We start from the raw sequence: 18,097 nt of genomic DNA on the forward strand, positions 1-18,097 counted from the left end.
CGGCGAGTTCCACATACCTTCCCGAAGGTACCGCGGCGTCTCTTCCGCGACACCGTCGGGAGGAATGCGTAAAAGCATTTCCCAGCGAGAAAAAAAAGGCAATGCTTCTTCACACGCGTTTTACGTACGCCAGTGTAATCTTAATAGGATCTGTGCGCGGTATCATGTAATCCGGGCTGTTAACTCGATTGTCGCACCGACCACCGGCACAGTGCCTCCTGCGATGACAATCACAGGTCATGACCCGGTGACTCAGCGTGACAGATATCTGAGTGTTCGTAGAGATGCGATATCGTTTTTACGACTAATCCAATTAGGATTCTTTGAATATTTTATTTATGTGTGCTATAAAATGATAGCTAAGAAATCTAAGAAACAGATGATGAGTAAATAAACTAGTGATTATTATTTGCTTGATCCTTTCGTGGCGCAATATGCGCGGTGGATTTACAAGATGGTGGTCCTGGGTTTGAACTCCGGCTGGGCTGATTGGGGTTTTCTTAATTGGTCGAGGTCTGGCTGGTGGCCAAGCGGTTTAGAGTTCCGATACGGTCATGTAAAAACTGAAAGTGGTGTGGATTTTTTTTTTTATTCTTTACAAGTTAGCCCTTAATTACAATCTCACCTGATGGTAAGTGATGATGCAATCTAAGATGGAAGCGGGCTAACTTGTTAAGAGGAGGATGAAAATCCACACCTCTATCGGTTTCCACACGACATCGTCCCGGAACGCTAAATCGCTTGACGGTACGCCTTTGTCGGTAGGGTGGTAACTAGCCACGGCCGAAGTCTCAGACCAGCCAGACCTGGACCAATTAAGAAAACCTCAATCGACCCAGCCGGGGATCGAACCCAGGACCTCCGTCTTGTACATCCACCGTGCACACCACTGCACCACGGAGGCCGTCAAAGTTTTCATCCTACTCCTAACAATTTAGCCCGTCCATCTTAGATTGCATCATTACTTACCATCAGGTGAGTTTGTAGGCTAGGGCTAACTTGTAAAGCAAAAAAAAAGAAATAAGCTCTAAGACTCGTCCGCTGAAAGATCTTCTGCACACTGTATCTATTAAGAAATCTACAGTAATAATACCACAATCAGAATATGTTATCCTTTTTACATAAATTTCGATTAAATTATAGGTAGCTATGGTGTTAAAGTACTGTCCATGTGGTAGCTACTAGCAAGTTTAAATATCAAGCAAAATCCTGTATTTAATGGCACAATAATTTAATTTTTTTATTACTTCCTCTGACTTTTCATCAGATTGGACGATATTATAAGGTTTTTGGCATTTGGCATTAAGCTGTAGGTACCTAATTATTGAAGGTACAGTCGTCGTCAAATTAGCAAGTTTCTACAGTTGAATCCTGACAATAAATGTAGGTATGTCTGATTTTATGATTTCATATGATTTTCATTCAAACGATGTCGTTCGTTCGATGTAAATAATCTTCAAGATCTTAAGAATGGAATCCAATTAATTTAATTTGAAATGAAATCTATCGAAGAAAACGAAAAACGAAAAGAAGTCATAAAAAATTACCTAAAAGAAATGTTAATATTCACGACGCCCACTTGACTGGTGGTAGGAATAATATAATGTTAACATTTAGATAAAATACTTCATTTCAAGTTTTAGTTATAGACTAGAGATTAGACAGACATTATCCAAAGGTCAACCACCATTATGACATCTACATCGAATATTCTAAAAGGATCCGCATGGTCCTTTGTGCTCTAAGTCTCTACTGAGGATTATATTCATAAAAGTATTATTATCTTTATTATAGAATTTAATATGACTATAGATGAAAAAAGTCTTTGTTCTTTTTAACCGACTTCCAAAAAGGAGGAGGTTCTACGTTCGGCTGTATGTATGTTTTTTTTATGTATGTCCAGCGATAATTCCGTCATTTATGGCCCGATTTTGAAAATTCTTTTTTTGTTTTGAAGGGTTTGATTTCAGGGTGGTCCCATTTTTTTCATGTCAGGATTTGATGATGGCATCCTGGAGAAATCGAGGGGAACTTTCAAAAATCGTAAAGACGGCTTGTGCGTTTGTTGGTGTTTCCATAAGGTATTTTAAACCACTACAATTTTTTGAAGGTCTGGAGTTGGTCTGATGATGGAGCCGAAACACAGACAATGGAACTCGTCAACGATTTACAGCAGTTACCTTTTGTTTGGGCTTGATTAATTTGTATTGATGAGAACTTTCCAGTTCCAGGTGCCAATCCAGTGTCATGTTTTAATTAAAGCCGTTTCTGAAAGAACCACAGAAATTTTGTAATTTAAACGGCTTGAATTAAAACATCACTGGCTTGGCACCGCCTTTATCATGACCAGTTTGCGGACTCTACGATTAGGTACCTAAACTGTTTCTTACGCAATTCCCAATACTTATGTGTATTTAAATTGTTCATTTTTAGGCCCACACGTTGAGAAACTCTGCTGAGGTCGTTGAGCATGGTACTAAGGTCATCCAGAGTCTCTGCCATAATGACCACATCGTCGGCAAACCGTAGTTGAGTGATGTACTCACCATTGATGTTGATGCCAAATCCGTTCCAGTCCAGAAGCTTAAAGACGTCTTCCAAAGCGGCGGTAAATAGCTTCGGGGAGATCACATCTCCCTGTCGCACTCTTCGCTGCAATTGGATTGGTCTCGTAGTCTGATCCTGTATACGGACTGACATAGTGGCGCTTTCATACAAACACTTCAACACTTGGATGTACCTGTAGTCGATCCGGCATCTCTGCAAAGACCTTAGCACAGCCCAAGTCTCCACCGAATCGAAGGCTTTCTCATAGTCCACAAACGCTAAGCAAAGTGGCTGGTTATACTCTTCGGTCTTCTGTATAACCTGCCGCAGCGTATGAATGTGGTCTATGGTACTAAAGCCTGCTCGGAAACCGGCTTGTTCGGGAGGCTGGAAGTCGTCAAACCTACATGAACATGAGCAAGACGAAGATCATGTCTAATGCTCATGTAACGCTCCACCCAGTTATTGTTGAGGACTCTGCGCTCGAAATTGTAGACGCCTAGGACACACAGTCCAGTTAGGAAGGTCCAATTTCGAGAAAGAGGTAAATCGCCGAATCCAGCTCGGCTGGGCCGCGTTCGGAAAACTCCGCGACATCTTTTCGTCCGAAATTCCTCAGTGCCTGAAGACGAAAGTCTTCGAACAGTGCGTGTTGCCAGTGATGACATACGGATCCGAAACCTGGTCGCTAACTATGGGCCTCATTAGAAGGCTCAAAGTCACTCAGCGGGCGATGGAGCGATCTATGCTTGGAGTTTCTCTGCGTGATCGAATCAGAAATGAGGAGATCCGCAGACGAACCAAAGTCACCGACATAGCTCAGCGAGTTGCGAAGCTGAAGTGGCAATGGGCAGGCCACATAGTTCGAAGAGCCGATGGACGTTGGGGTCCCAAGGTGTTGGAATGGCGACCCCGCACCGGAAAGCGCAGTGTTGGTCGACCCCCCACTAGGTGGACAGAGGACATCAAGCGGATTGCAGGAAACCGCTGGATGCTGGCGGCTCGAGATCGTTATGCTTGGAGGTCCATGCAAGAGGCCTATGTCCAGCAGTGGACGTCCATCGGCTGAAAATGATGATGATGATGATGATTTAAATTGACTGTGTTACATTTTGCTGTGATAGGAGAATCACTAGTACAGTACTATTATGGATCATCATGCTAAACTTAAACCTATCACTTCCCAGGGAGACAATTCTACATTGATGTATCAATCTATATAAAACCAATAAAACCAAAATGTGTGCTTGAAAATCAATTTTAAATAGGTACTATCATTTCTTACTGAGTAAAACTATAATAGTTGTATAGAAATAAAACGTAGAAGTAAATTAAATAAACCTGCACTTCAATGATCTTAACATCCGACCGATCGATCCGACAACCTTATTCTGAATTCGGCTTTTATTTACTTCGACAAAAATATCACCAACATTTATGTGGTGGAGATACCTCGCTAGCCAATTACTGGCGTTTTTCCAATGGACATTTGTAAACTCGTGGCGAACAGGTCTATATTTAATTCAGTTCGGCCAATATGTGCCACTACGCTGTAACTTCGTGTCGTTGGACGATTCAAATAGTCCAATCGAAAAACGTGGACTGATCTCCGGAATGACGCTACGTTTTGCGACTATACTATGTTCACTGGTACTAATTAACTCGAACGCAAAGAAAAGTCGACGAGTTATTTCTCTATGCACGTTTCATTTTTGTTAGAGTGACTGATATTTTCCTCAATGGTCGAGCAAATGAACTTCAGGCTACAAACTTGAATAATAACATAGCTACAAAAATATACTTAATTTGTGCGCTGTGTGACCGCATAATTCAATTAAATCCAAGTTAATTCCAACTTAGTTTACAAGCACTCTTGAAACATCAAGTTAGTATCTTTATGAAAAGGCAGATTCCCCTGAGATGAGACAGTAAGGACAGCATTAAAATACCTTCTTAAATTTTCAAATTTAAGCAATTGATTTATCTGCACCGTTTTTTAGTTGAAGTAGACATCAACGTAATGTAAAAGTTGATGACGCCAGAGTTCCCGAAGCCCATTTTTATCGCTGCCTAATTTCTCACGGTGTGGTCTGAACAACATTATATTTTAATAGCTTGTTTAGATTTTAGATTCCTAATTACGGTCGCTAAATGGAGAGTCATAATGAGTCACACGTGGTAATGTTGTGTCAACACATTAAATGTTCTTTGTATCTATAATAACTCATTCATTGGGGTAATCACAAATACGTACGTTGGTACCTATTTATATACAATTAATGTTTCTTGGTATACTTTATACGTTCTGTAACCGTTCGTTTTATTGTAATGAAACTTTGGTAATTTGTTGTCTATGATCCCTGAATAATAATAATAATGAATACTTGGAACTATTTTGCAATAAGTGGCTCTCGAGAATTTCTTAATATTTTCATGTCACTGAATTGCATATTCCCACATACCACCTACATTCATGCATTTAACCTAATAACGACGTGGAGGTTTTGCAATATCCAAACACTCCCTGCACTGTTTCGTAGATGATCAGGTAGTAAACGCTAATTTGGACCCGAAAATGTCTGTTACCTATCACTAGCTTATAAATTAGTTTGATATTCTAATTAAAATTGTAGGAATATAATGTACTAGCTGACGCCACGCGGTTTTACCCGCGTCGTTCCCGTTGCCGTAAGAATATAGGGATTGTATATAGCCTATAGCCTTCCTCGATAAATGGGCTATCTTACATTGAAAGAATTTTTCAAATCGGACCAGTAGTTCCTGAGATTAGCACGTTCAATCAAACAAACAAACAAACAAACTCTTCAGCTTTGTAATATGTATTAGTACAGATATCTTTACCCATACTTTGCATTTACCTACTTCTAAATTATACAATATCAACATTGTGAATAATACCAGGAAGAGTGAATTCAACTTTCCAGAATCGATCGTTCGTACTGAGGACTCGTATTTGTAGAATAAGTACACACTTTATTTGTTTAGTTGTGGTTATCAATCCGACCCTTTGCGTTAATGATAACGTTTTAACTTAAAACTATCTTCTATTTTGGTAGGTAGCTCTACATTGAATCAACAGTACCCATGTTCTATGGTAAATACCGAAAATTTTCTTTATAATTATTATGAAAACGCCTTTACGATGCGATACAAGCACTTGCGTGCTTAATTGGTGTTGAAAGCATGACATCAAAAAATTTTAATAAAAAAAATTCAACCGACTTCCAACTCAAAAATTAACCTAAACTAAAAAGCAAAAAATAACATCTTACCTATGTGCTACCTTCTGATCAGTTTGAAGGCGGTGCCAAGCCAGTGATGTTTTAATTCAAGCCGTTTAAATTACACAATTTCTGTGATTCTTTCAGAAACAGCTTTAATTAAAACATGACACTGGATTGGCACCGCCTTCAAACTGATCAGAAGGTAGCACATAGGTAAGATGTTATTTTTTGCTTTTTAGTTTAGGTTAATTTTTGAGTTGGAAGTCGGTTGAATTTTTTTTATTAAAATTTTTATTTTTTAATTTTTAGTGTTAGCACACCTACTGAGTGTGCACTGACTGACCTCCGTCTTCATCACCAGACCCCCTATGCAGTCACAATCCATATGGGTGGAAAGTTCTCATCAATATAAAATTTATCAAGTCCAAACACAAGGTAGCTACTGTAAACCGTCGAGGAGTTCCCTTAACTCTCCTTCATCTTCATCACCAGACCTCTAATACAGTCATAACCTATCCAGGTGGAAAGTTCTCATCAATACAATATTATCAAGTCAAAACACAAGGTAGCTACTGTGAACCGTCGAGGAGTTCCCTTAACTATCCTTCGTTTTCTTCATCAGACCCCTAATACAGTCACAACCCATCTAGGTGGAAAGTTCTCATCAATACAAATGTATCAAGTCCAAACACAAGGTAGCTACTGTGAACCGTCGAGGAGTTCTCTTCACTGTCCTTCGTCTTCATCATCAGACCCTTAATACAGTCACAACCCATCTAGGTGGAAAGTTCTCATCAATACAAATAAATTAAGCCCAAACAAAAGGTACCTGCTGTAAATCGTGGACGAGTTCCATCGTCTGTGTATCGGCTCCATCATCAGACCAACTCCAGACCTTGATAAAATTGTAGTGGTTTAAAATACCTTATGGAAACACTAACAAACGCACTAGCCGTCTCTACGATTTTCAAAAGTTCCCCTCGATTTCTCCAGGATGCCATCATCAGATCCTGACATGAAAAAAATGGGACTACCCTGGAATCAAACCCTTCACAACAAAAAAAGAATTTTTAAAATCGGTCAACAAATGACGGAATTATCGCTGGACATACATAAAAAAAAAAAAAAAAAAAAAAAAAAAAAAAAAAAAACATACATACAGCCGAACGTAGAACCTCCTCCTTTTTGGAAGTCGGTTAAAAATCACAAACTGTCAACAAATTACTTACTTGAATAAAGTTTGCGATAACTATGTTCCTAATTTAGGTTAGGGCAAGTGATATCTCTAATTCTATTAACAATGATGTTACTGTATATACCTACTTATTAATTTCTCGAACAATAATGATAATTATTTAATTACTTTTACTACTTTCAAAGGTATAACTCGGGAAAATATCATAAGGCAAGTAATAGCTCATTCTTTTTAACCTTTATTTACTCGTACTCGTAGTTATTAGCGGACGTCTATTAACTGTACACTACCTCTCTGCCAAATTTCATCTTTGTACGTCAAGTGGTTTTCGAGATTTCGAGATGATTGACCTTTCGCATTTATATATACTATGCACAAAAATTAAGGGAGCAGAAAAATAATCCAAATTTTTGGGGAATTTTCAACAGGCTGTAACTTATACAATAATGGTCGTACAGCAAAAAAATAGAAAACAAATTGTAGCTCTAAGTGTTTAGTTTTTGGATCTGAGTTTGAAAATTTTTTTTTGAAAATATTTTTCGAGTAATCATAAGAAAACCAACGAAAAAAAATTTTTCGAAATTTTTTTGGGTTTTTTTTTTAATTTACGGACGTGGAAAAAAATTTTTCGACTCAACCTCCATATGGACCGAATAGCTTGTTTATTCAGATTTAATTTCGTTTTTTTTAAATCTCGATACGAGCATTTCTCGCTGAGATATCGATGTTTGAATGGAAAAAGATCATTTTGTCTTTGATTACCAATATCTCAGCAACCAATGATCGCACAGAAATTTTGAGGTTGGTTTTAAAAACTTGAATAAATCTTCTACAAGGATTGGCAATTGAATTTTGAAGAAAAAAAAATTTTTTTTAATCATTACATGAATTTGAAAAAGCATCCAAAAAAGGGCTTTTTGTCGTTTTTTGGAAAATCAAGCGCCCAATCAAAAATATTGCGGAAACCACTGACGTTAAGTGTGCCTTTTACTGTTCAATATACCCACAAAAACCCTACAAAGTTTCAATTCAATCCAGCCAACCGTTTTTTTTTCCCACTTGATCGATTTTTTTAAAAAATTAAAGGAGCAAGAATTTCGCTCTGAAAATGTCATAATTTTTTTTTTTTCTTTCATTTTTCAAGTCACTAAGAATTGAGAGAAAAATTAAAAAAAAAAAAATTTTTATTTTTGATAAATTATGACATTTTCAGAGCGAAATTCTTAATTTTCGTAATCAAAGACAAAATGATCTTTTTCCATTCAAACATCGATATCTCAGCAAGAAATGCTCGTATCGAGATTTAAAAAAAATGAAATTAAATCTGAACAAACAAGCTATCCGGTCCATATGGAGGTTGAGTCGAAAAAATTTTTTCCACGTACGTAGATTAAAAAAAAAACCCAAAAAAAATTCGAAATTTTTTTTTTCGGTGGTTTTCTTATGATTACTCGAAAAATATTATCAAAAAAAAAATTTCAAACTCAGATCCAAAAACTAAACACTTAGAGCTACAATTTGCTTTTTATTTTTTTGCTGTACGACCATTTTTGTATAAGTTACAGCCTGTTGAAAATTCCCCAAAAATTTGGATTTTTTTTCTGCTCCCTTAATTTTTGTGCATAGTATATTATATTAAGATGATAAGTACATTGAATTTTATGTTGGTTGGTTGGATAGTAGATAAAATCTTTTTATTAAATAAAAAAGCTATCGCAAAGGATCAGCCTGGCTATCCAGCGCGGAAATGCAGCCAGTATTCTTGCCACCATTCCACGTGGACATGATCTGTATGTAGTTAGCTTATGTTCCTTATTGTATTCGTTCTCAATAAAAGTAAAAGCTATAAATCTATAGAATATAATATTGCTTTCATTAAAATGAATGGAAGCAATCATTTCAGAAGTGGGATCTCTATATTCTATTGTCTAAACACCCCTTCCAATAAACCTCGTTTGATGGTCAATAGGTACTTCAATAGTAACGAGTAATGTAACTGTTGTCGAGTTATTATTAGTAATTTGTAACTGGATTAATCAACACAATTGAATGGTTGTTTACAAAAGCTTTTCTGGAAACTCGATTACAAATAACCGACTCTTATACCTACTAAAGTCGAAACATTTAATGGTTTGTTTCGTCGGCATACTTTGTCCATCGTAAAAGATAATAATATTTTGCTCGCTCGTAAAACTACTTACTAATGTTTTTGCGTTACACAGAAAGCTATTTAGATAGTTACCTATGGATTTTTCCATTAACAACATCTAAAATTGAATACATATCTAAAAACTAACGTCCTATGAATAACATACAGAATACGGTGTTTTATTTAATCATTAATTTACACCATACAGTCAATATGACGGTTAATAGTTTCAAGATTTAATAGGTACTTATGATTAGCCGGTGTTGTCTTAATTTAAGCCATTTCTGACATTGCCATATGAAACAACTGTCTGCAAAATCTAAATCTATAAGATATTCTCACATGGTTTGAATTAATTCATCACCGGATTAGCACCGCCTTCGTACTGTTCAGCAGGTAGAACATATTATGATGTTATTTTTCGCTTTTTAGTTTACTGGGTACGTTTTTAGGTTTTGAAGTCGGTTGTATTTTTATCATTAAATTTTTTTTCCTTTTATTGTTATTTGTTCTATGTTATTTGCGTTAATTATTTGCTTGATAACAAGAAAAAATATAAAAATTCTTTATTTAGTTTTAGCTTAGTCTTGCTAAAACTAAATAAAGAATTTTACGATATTTTCAATTCATTTAAACCAGTAAAATATTAAAAATATCATATTATTGACTTGTGAAGCTGTAAGATTTGGAGTAAATAAAGTTACGTGTACTTATGGGTACCTATATAAAATTTGGCAATCAAAATCGCTTGACCAAAAGCAGCAGCGGACGTCCGCGGCAGGACGTAGAACCGGTCCTGTTCGCACAAACCGGTTCGGATTGTAAACAAAAACGGATGCAGCACCCCGCACCCCGCACCCCGCGCCCAGCTTCGTTACGTAACGACAGAATAATATAGTAAGTATAACTCAACAGTAAGTAAAGATTTTAATCCGAAATGAAGTGTGTTGCCTCGCTAAATCACCTTAACTCGGAAACGTAAGAAAAATTAGGTACTATTTAAGACATGGTGGCTAAAATGGTCTTTTAAACATTACCATAATTTCCCTTTTCTTGCTATTCAGTGAAAACTGCTAAGAATGTGCAGGAGAATAGTCCATTGGGTGGAAATCGAACCTATACTATAGCATTTCTTGATAAGTATCAAGTTGGTAAGTAACAAACAAAGAAATTAGAAATTAAGGTAGAAAACGTTGTCATTTTATAATTTATTTATTTTAAATGATGTATGGTTCGATTATAAAATGTTAAAATATGTTACCCATACCTAATTGTTCTGAGCTTATTAATCAAATTTATTTTCATTAATTTAAGACCAAATTAATTATTATTAGGTTGAAATGTGATTTTTACCCTCATTTTAATTGTTGGTAAACAATACTCATCAATAAAGGCTGGAGTATAGGACATCTCAGCTTTAAGTCCGGCCTTTCAAATGCTATTGCTACTTAAAAGGCTAGCTTTTGTCAAGATTTTTAAATAAGCTCATGCTCGATCACAATCACAATTTAAACGGGAATTTTAGATTTACTTTCTAGTGCAATTTTCAATTCGTTGATAATTTATTACGTATGCCAGTTTGGTAATACCCAGTAAAGTCTAAATTAGTTCTCGTCTAGCCTAATGACTGCGGTCAGATATCCAATCATCAAAGACGTACCACCAAGCGATTTAGCATCTTTCGAAATCAGCTGGTGGAACTGCTTGCATCATCACCTAAAACGTATCGGCATTTAACATTTAATTAGATCGCAGTCAAGTTATTGACAAATTAAAAGAAAGAGATATAAATCCTACATAGAAATAAGTCAATAATACTAGCGTTATCTACAATATGAAACAGATTCTGAAAACTCAGTATTTTATGTTTTATTTAGCTGAGTACACAATATATACTAGACCTATTCCACATAATATCTCAAACACGAGAAATTATACAAAAGCGGAAGCGTAATCCATGTTTAGAAATACTAAGGCGGAAAACCTATGTAAGTAATCAGATTGAATTACCTGTTGGGAATGAGAAAACATTTTCTCGTGAGGGCGTGAATACACTACTTGTACGCTTTACATATAGATTTGCTACAAATATTGTGTTGTTATAAACAAACCACATACGAACAACGTGGTATTCCATCCCTATACCTAACCTCTCCTATACCTCGCTTATGCCTAACGGGAAAAAACAACAAAGTATAATTTTCGCAGAATCAATTTAAAATTGAATGTAATATCAATATCAATATTGACACCAAACAAAGCTCAAAAATGAAACATAACAATCTCTACCTTGCTACTTACAACGTACGCAGTCTATCTTCACACGAACGCCTACTAGAGCTCGATACAGCATTAAAAAGAATTAAATTTGACGTTATTGGTCTATCCGAAACTAAGCGCCTCGGGAACTCAATTGAGGAATACAGGAATTTCATACTGTTCTACATAGGACAAACACCCGGGCTTCATGGTGTCGGCTTTATAGTAAAAAAATACCTTAAAGAAAACATATTGAATTTTAACGGATTGTCTGAACGAGTAGCTATCCTGAATCTCTCATTTGACAAATTAAAACTATCCATTATTCAAGTTTATGCACCAACGGAGGCAGCGCCTGATGAAGACATCAAAGAATTTTACAAAACTTTAAATACGGCACTCTCGATGTCCAACCGAAATGTTATAGTCATGGGCGACTTTAACGCAAAAATAGGCCTAGCAAAGTCGGGAGAAAATTCGATAATTAAATACGGATACGGTACCAGGAACGGCAGAGGAGAAATGTTGATAGAGTTCGCATTTGAAAACAACTTGCCCATCTTGAACACTTTCTTCAAGAAAAAAGACAAGCGCAGATGGACCTGGAGATCACCGGATGGCTCTACAAAAAACGAAATAGATTTTATACTATCAAATCTCAAAGGCAATGTCACTAACATCGAGGTGATCGACTTACCGTTCTCGTCAGATCACAGACAGGTTAGAGCAACCCTGCAGCTGCAAACAGCACATAAAAAATCAAGAAAAAATTATGGCAACCAACCAAAAAGTTCATTACTACAGGATGACGAGATAAAAACTTACCTAGAACTTCTTAATACATCCATCAATAATTTAATGATAATTAACGAAAATACAGTTCAAACATTTTACGACAAACTAATCCACGCTATTACCACGAGTCAACAACTGGCATATAATCCAGCGAACCAATCAAAAAACAAAATTATAAATGACCGAACTATGGATTTATTAAAAAGAAAGTATGAACTACAGAAGATCAAACCTAAAACTAGAAGTATGAAAAATGAGTTAAGCGCTCTTTACAAACTTACTAGCAAATATCTCAAAGCAGACTATGAAGAACATAGAAAAAATATAATAGAAAAACACCTAACAAGTAATAGCAGCATGAAAAAGGCCTACAAGGAACTCAGAACTCACAAATCATGGATTACGAGCTTACACGACTCTAATAATATGGTCCATAATCGAAGAGATATACTTAAAATAGCGACAGCTTTCTATAAAAAACTATACAGTGAGAGCCGTGTAGAAAACGTTACGCACATGAACGATATAGCCTATAATGAAGAGCCATCGCATACTGAATATATTCCCTTCGATATAACTGAAGTTTTAAGCGAAATAAAGAAGCTGAAAAATGATAAAAGTCCTGGTTCTGACAAAGTATCAAACGAAGCAATAAAAACTGCGGGCTTATGTCTAGCATGCCCCCTGACAAAATTATTTAATGAAATTATAGAGAAAGGTGTCGCCCCCAGACAGTGGACAGAATCTACAATAATACTGCTATACAAAAAGGGAAACCCACACAACATTTCCAACTACCGTCCAATAAGCATACTACCATGTCTTTATAAGCTCTTCGCCTCTCTCATAGAGAAAAGAATAAAAGGAACAATAGAGTCGAGTCAGCCAATAGAGCAAGCAGGCTTTAGATCTGGATTTTCTACAATAGACAACATACACGCAATCGAAATATTGATAGAAAAATTCCAAGAATACCGGAAGCCGCTCTACATAGGCTTTATTGATTACAAAAAAGCGTTCGACAGCTTGACTTACCAGGCTATATGGAAAACATTGCTAAACTTAAATATAAACCAAGAATACATAAAAATACTGAAACATCTTTACGAAAATAGCACAAGTAAGATCCAACTAGAATCAACAGGTCCACCATTTGCTATTAAACGCGGTGTAAAACAAGGTGACCCCCTATCTCCGAAAATTTTCATAGCCGTGCTCGAGTCAGCCCTAAGCACTCTACAATGGAAAAATATTGGAATATACATTCGAGGAAAGTACTTGAGCCATCTGAGATTTGCCGACGATATAGCCATTTTCTCAGAAAGTAGTGCGCAAATGAACCTCATGGTGAATTCACTGAACGAAGCAAGCAAAAAAGCAGGATTAGAAATAAATTTTAGTAAATCAAAAATAATGACTAACCATATAGAAACTCCAATAATAGTAGAAAACACGCAACTGGAATTCATAAATAAATATATATATTTAGGCAAACAAATATCCTTTCAAAATGATAGGAACGAAGAAGAAATAGAAAGGAGAATTAAATTTGCATGGAACAAATTTTGGAGTATGAAAGAAGTATTGAAAAGCCAAATGCCTATGAAGCTGAAAAGTAAAATAATGAACACCTGCATCCTACCTACTTTAACTTACGGCTGCCAGACTTGGAAATTTACCAAGAAGGCTAAAACAATGATTAGGACTTGCCAAAGAGCTATGGAACGAAGCATAACTAATATCAAAAAAAATCACAAAATCCGTCACTCCATCATCAGGCAGAAAACAAAAATAATCGACGCCCTAACCTTCGCACTTAAAGCCAAATGGAAATGGGCCGGACATGTCGCTCGACTCACAGATGACCGTTGGACTGTCAGAATAACGAAATGGCCGGGACCTAAAGGATCACGAGGCAGAGGCAGACCACGTTATCGGTGGGTCGACGACATCATAAATTTTACCGGCAAAAACTGGCTACTGAAGGCAAAAGACCGATCAAAATGGCAGCACCTGGAGGAGGCCTTCACCGTAAAGGGTTCTTCATTTAAATAAAAGGGAAGATATAATAAATAAACATTTTAAAATTGTAAAATTACTTAATTTATCAATTAACAAATTAAAATACTTATTACCTAATTAATTGTAAATAAGAAGAAATAAAAGGCTTTTTTATTTTTTTTTTTTATTTATTTATTTTAAATTCAGATATATGGAGTTTGGATCATGATTACTGTCACAGGCGAGTTTTACAGGTCCTGATCTGACGGATAAATTCTCTAAATATTTATAGAAAGATTTTTTATGTTTTCTTCGAGATTAACTGAGTACTCTTCTTAGGACACTTAACTTTATTGCAATCTTAACTTTCAATATAAACTCAAAGCCAAAGAGTTAAAATTTTCATTACCGAAAAAAGTTCTGTTCCTGTAGGAAAAAAATATTAAGACGAATGTCTTGCAAAATATTTTTAAAAAGTGATATTTAATTCCGACGAATTTACGGTCAAAATTTATGTTCGTAGATAAGAGGTCAATGACGTAGATACATTTGAATTTGAAGAAAGCGCTCAGTTCAACATTTGTTCCTGCCTTCGTCATCTCAGATTCGTTTCTGAATCTAGCCTTCGTGTACTTACGAGTAGCCAAGTAAACAAGCATTAGGCACGTACTATTTTGAGCAAAACTTGCGTAAAATCACACACGTATACAAAATAATTCACCGCCAAATATTTACTGTTACGTCGTTAGCAATTGGCACGGCTGAGTAAACTCCTTTAAAACATGAAATGTGAATATTATTATTTTGTTGAAAATAAAAATAGATGTTGCCACTTTGCCACAAAATATAAAATCGATGTTGACGAAATTGGCAACATAATATTATGGTAACTTGAATAAAAAGAAAACTAGGTATTGTATTCTGTGACAGAGGCGAAATGCGAGACTTACCTAGCTTATACCTTTTAAAAACGTGAACCATTATTAACTTAGCTCAAGGTTAATTGATACTTCTTAGTTTACTAAGAATGCTTTAGCCGATAAATTTTCGAGCCTCGATGTTGGATTGCGAACAACAAATAATTTGAAGGAAAATTTGCGAAATTAACGCTTCTTTGAACTTTTTACAAAATGACTTGTGAAACAGTTATAGCTTTCTTAATTATTTTAAATACGAAAAAACCTATTTCGTGTGTTTTTACACTGAAATCAACGTAGGTATTTACCATCTAATTTGTATAAAAAATACAAAGATTACCTGCTTAAGCACACATTTTTAACTGTTAAAATTTGAAATAGATACTCGTACATAACGAACCCACTAAGAAGAATGATTTTATGTTTTAATTCAACATTAAGCAGAGCGACTGCGATCTCAATCGAAATTCAGTCTACCCATTCAGTCTGATTGTAATACAGAGTACCCCAAACTTCTTTAAGACAACGTATGGGAACGTGAAATTGCTCAAGAAACATCTTTATGTAGGGTGGCAACTCGCAGATCCAGACAAAGGCTTATATCAAGAGTGTGAGCGTCTTCTAGGCATGTGTGTTCCACATGAGGCCACATCTACACTTGTCACTTATCATCAGATGATATCGTGATCGCTCAAGTCTTTATCATGTAATAAACGTTTTTTTTTTATTTTCCACTAAACACCTGTCACAGTCATTTGACCAATAGAGTTAACAACCGTTTACAAGCGCTCAATGTAAAAATTTAACAATATATGACAGTCGATTATGAATTGAATTGCTTTATACGGCTGTCGTCACCTCGTCAAGTCAATTGACTGTAATCATCGCGAGTTGTTATGGGGCCTTGACTAGGTCCGACAATATTATTATCATAAAGCTAGTAATTGTAGCTGTTATTTAAAGTTATACAATGGTTTTCCTTAGAACCATGCAATATGTGCACCTTCAACCTTTGCTTATAGCTAACTTCTACCTTCAACTCCTATCTCACTCAGGTTCTATCACTTTGACGTCGGTGGCTTACTATAATATGGCACTATAATCTGGCAAGTTTGTTGATAACACTCCCATAATATGCGGGCGACAGGGGGAAAGACTTCGCGGGTGTGAAATCGTGCGTGCGGGGAAGTGACGTGCATCAGTGGGGTTTTCATTCATCGCTACACGCCCCCCGGCCCGCACGCAACATCGGGAGTGTTACGAACGAAGTAAGCCAAGCTATAATTTCATGATTTTGTTTTGACGAAATTCAAACAGACGTTATAGTTGACAAATTGTTAGAAGAGTTTCGAAATTCAACTTGCCTTCCCAAGATAATTACTGCATTAAATATCACACTGCGATAATAAAAACCCTTTCGGAAATCTTTAAGCTCATAGTCAAAGACGTCTGCAACGCCATTTCTCGTAAAAATCTGATAATCACAACAGACTATTAGCATGGATTCCAGTCAATTTCTAATTTTAGCAAGTTGCAATAACCTAATATTAAAAAATAATAATCTAGAAGTAAGAATTAAGATGCATAGAGCAAAAATTATAGATGTTTAAAAAACAAATAAGTATTATGAACGTCTTCAGAATTATGAAATAGGATTCTAATGTAGTAAGCTTCGCTGTTTCTTTGTAAGTGAATTAATTGAATGGAGAGATTTTAAAACTTTCTTAATCCGGTTCCAGTAATATTCTAATAAATATTACTCTCTCATTAGTCTCTCATAAAATGAGGCACTTAAAGTGCAAGTTGCAACTTACGACTGGAGTTTTTAAGACTTTTCAAGTAATGAATCAGTTCCTTTAAAAAATATACTTATATGACTATATTCATATTATTAATAGTCTAGTAAAATTATCTATGCACATTTACTTCATATAAACAGTACCTACCTAGCCAACTTCCTTGAATTTTATAAGTAAGGAATCCATTACTTAACTGAATACAATATTAAGGCAGCACTTATCCAAAAACTCGTTTCTTTCAAGTAGACAGTAAACATACTATATTTGTTTGAGCTTCAACATTATCTATGGCATGTTTATATATGCACACATTATCTTCTTATGGAATACCTCTATGTACAAAGGTAAACAATACATGCGTACTCACCGTGTCCTCCAAGGTTTTGAATTCATTGAAGAGCCTGTTGTTGGTGAGCTTCTCGTTCAAGGACTTGACTGTTGCTGACATCGCGATCATATTAGCTGACAGCTCTTCGACCTCTCGTCGCAACCGGGTGACCTGCACCTCGCGGACTATCGTGAGGACCAGCAACCAAACCGCCAAAGCTCCGACCGTCACCCCAAAAATCACACATCCCCGCCGCTTTTTACCACCTTTCTCTGTTATATCTTTCGCGTACTGCCGTTCAAAGTCTCCGCTCATCAAATTCTTGGACAAGTCCTTCACATCTCTCAACGCTTCCGTCTGCGTGTACATCGTTACGGGTTCAGGTATGAGCGCGCAGTTTTCCATCACACCCTACTGGACACTGCACTCGCGATCTACACGATAGCAAACGAGCAATTAGCCGTTATCGGCCCATTGTCGAGTTCTCGGAAGGCCACGCCGGGTCGGGTGAAAGACGCACGTGCTGAGAAACGTCCGATAGACAGGGATATACGCGTTGCCGGCGAGACGGACTAGAGCCGAGTGGAGCAAAACGAAGCGAAGCCGGCGCACGCGCACGCCTGCACTCAAGTCTCAACGGCGATCAACTATCAGAATGCAGCGTTCAGTCGCCAATTAAGAAAATTAAACGTAGTAGGTAACAAACAATTGAGGAAATAAAACAACCAATAAAGAGATACTCTACCGATAGGTGCTACTTATTATAAATATTCGTATTCCAGTTTTATAATTATCTATTTACTATTGTGTCTTTGCTGACTCTTCATATTCTGACATTGCGGGATATTTAGTTACCCACACA

At 36.3% G+C, this 18,097-nt stretch overlaps 1 protein-coding gene across 2 annotated transcripts in view; it reads right to left on the reverse strand.

Moving 5' to 3' along the window:
• LOC112055873 (protein eiger) overlaps positions 1-17,877 on the reverse strand; it is a 70,055-nt gene extending 52,178 nt beyond the window's left edge. For both annotated transcript variants that reach the window (XM_052882530.1, XM_052882532.1), the window contains exon 1: positions 17,275-17,877. In XM_052882530.1, coding sequence (XP_052738490.1) covers positions 17,275-17,640 — 366 coding nt within the window. In that variant the 5' untranslated portion in view covers positions 17,641-17,877. The remainder of the gene's footprint in view (positions 1-17,274) is intronic.
• Positions 17,878-18,097: the final 220 nt, after the last annotated feature.

This window comes from Bicyclus anynana, chromosome 1 (assembly GCF_947172395.1).
Source record: "Bicyclus anynana chromosome 1, ilBicAnyn1.1, whole genome shotgun sequence".
NCBI lineage: Eukaryota > Metazoa > Arthropoda > Insecta > Lepidoptera > Nymphalidae > Bicyclus > Bicyclus anynana.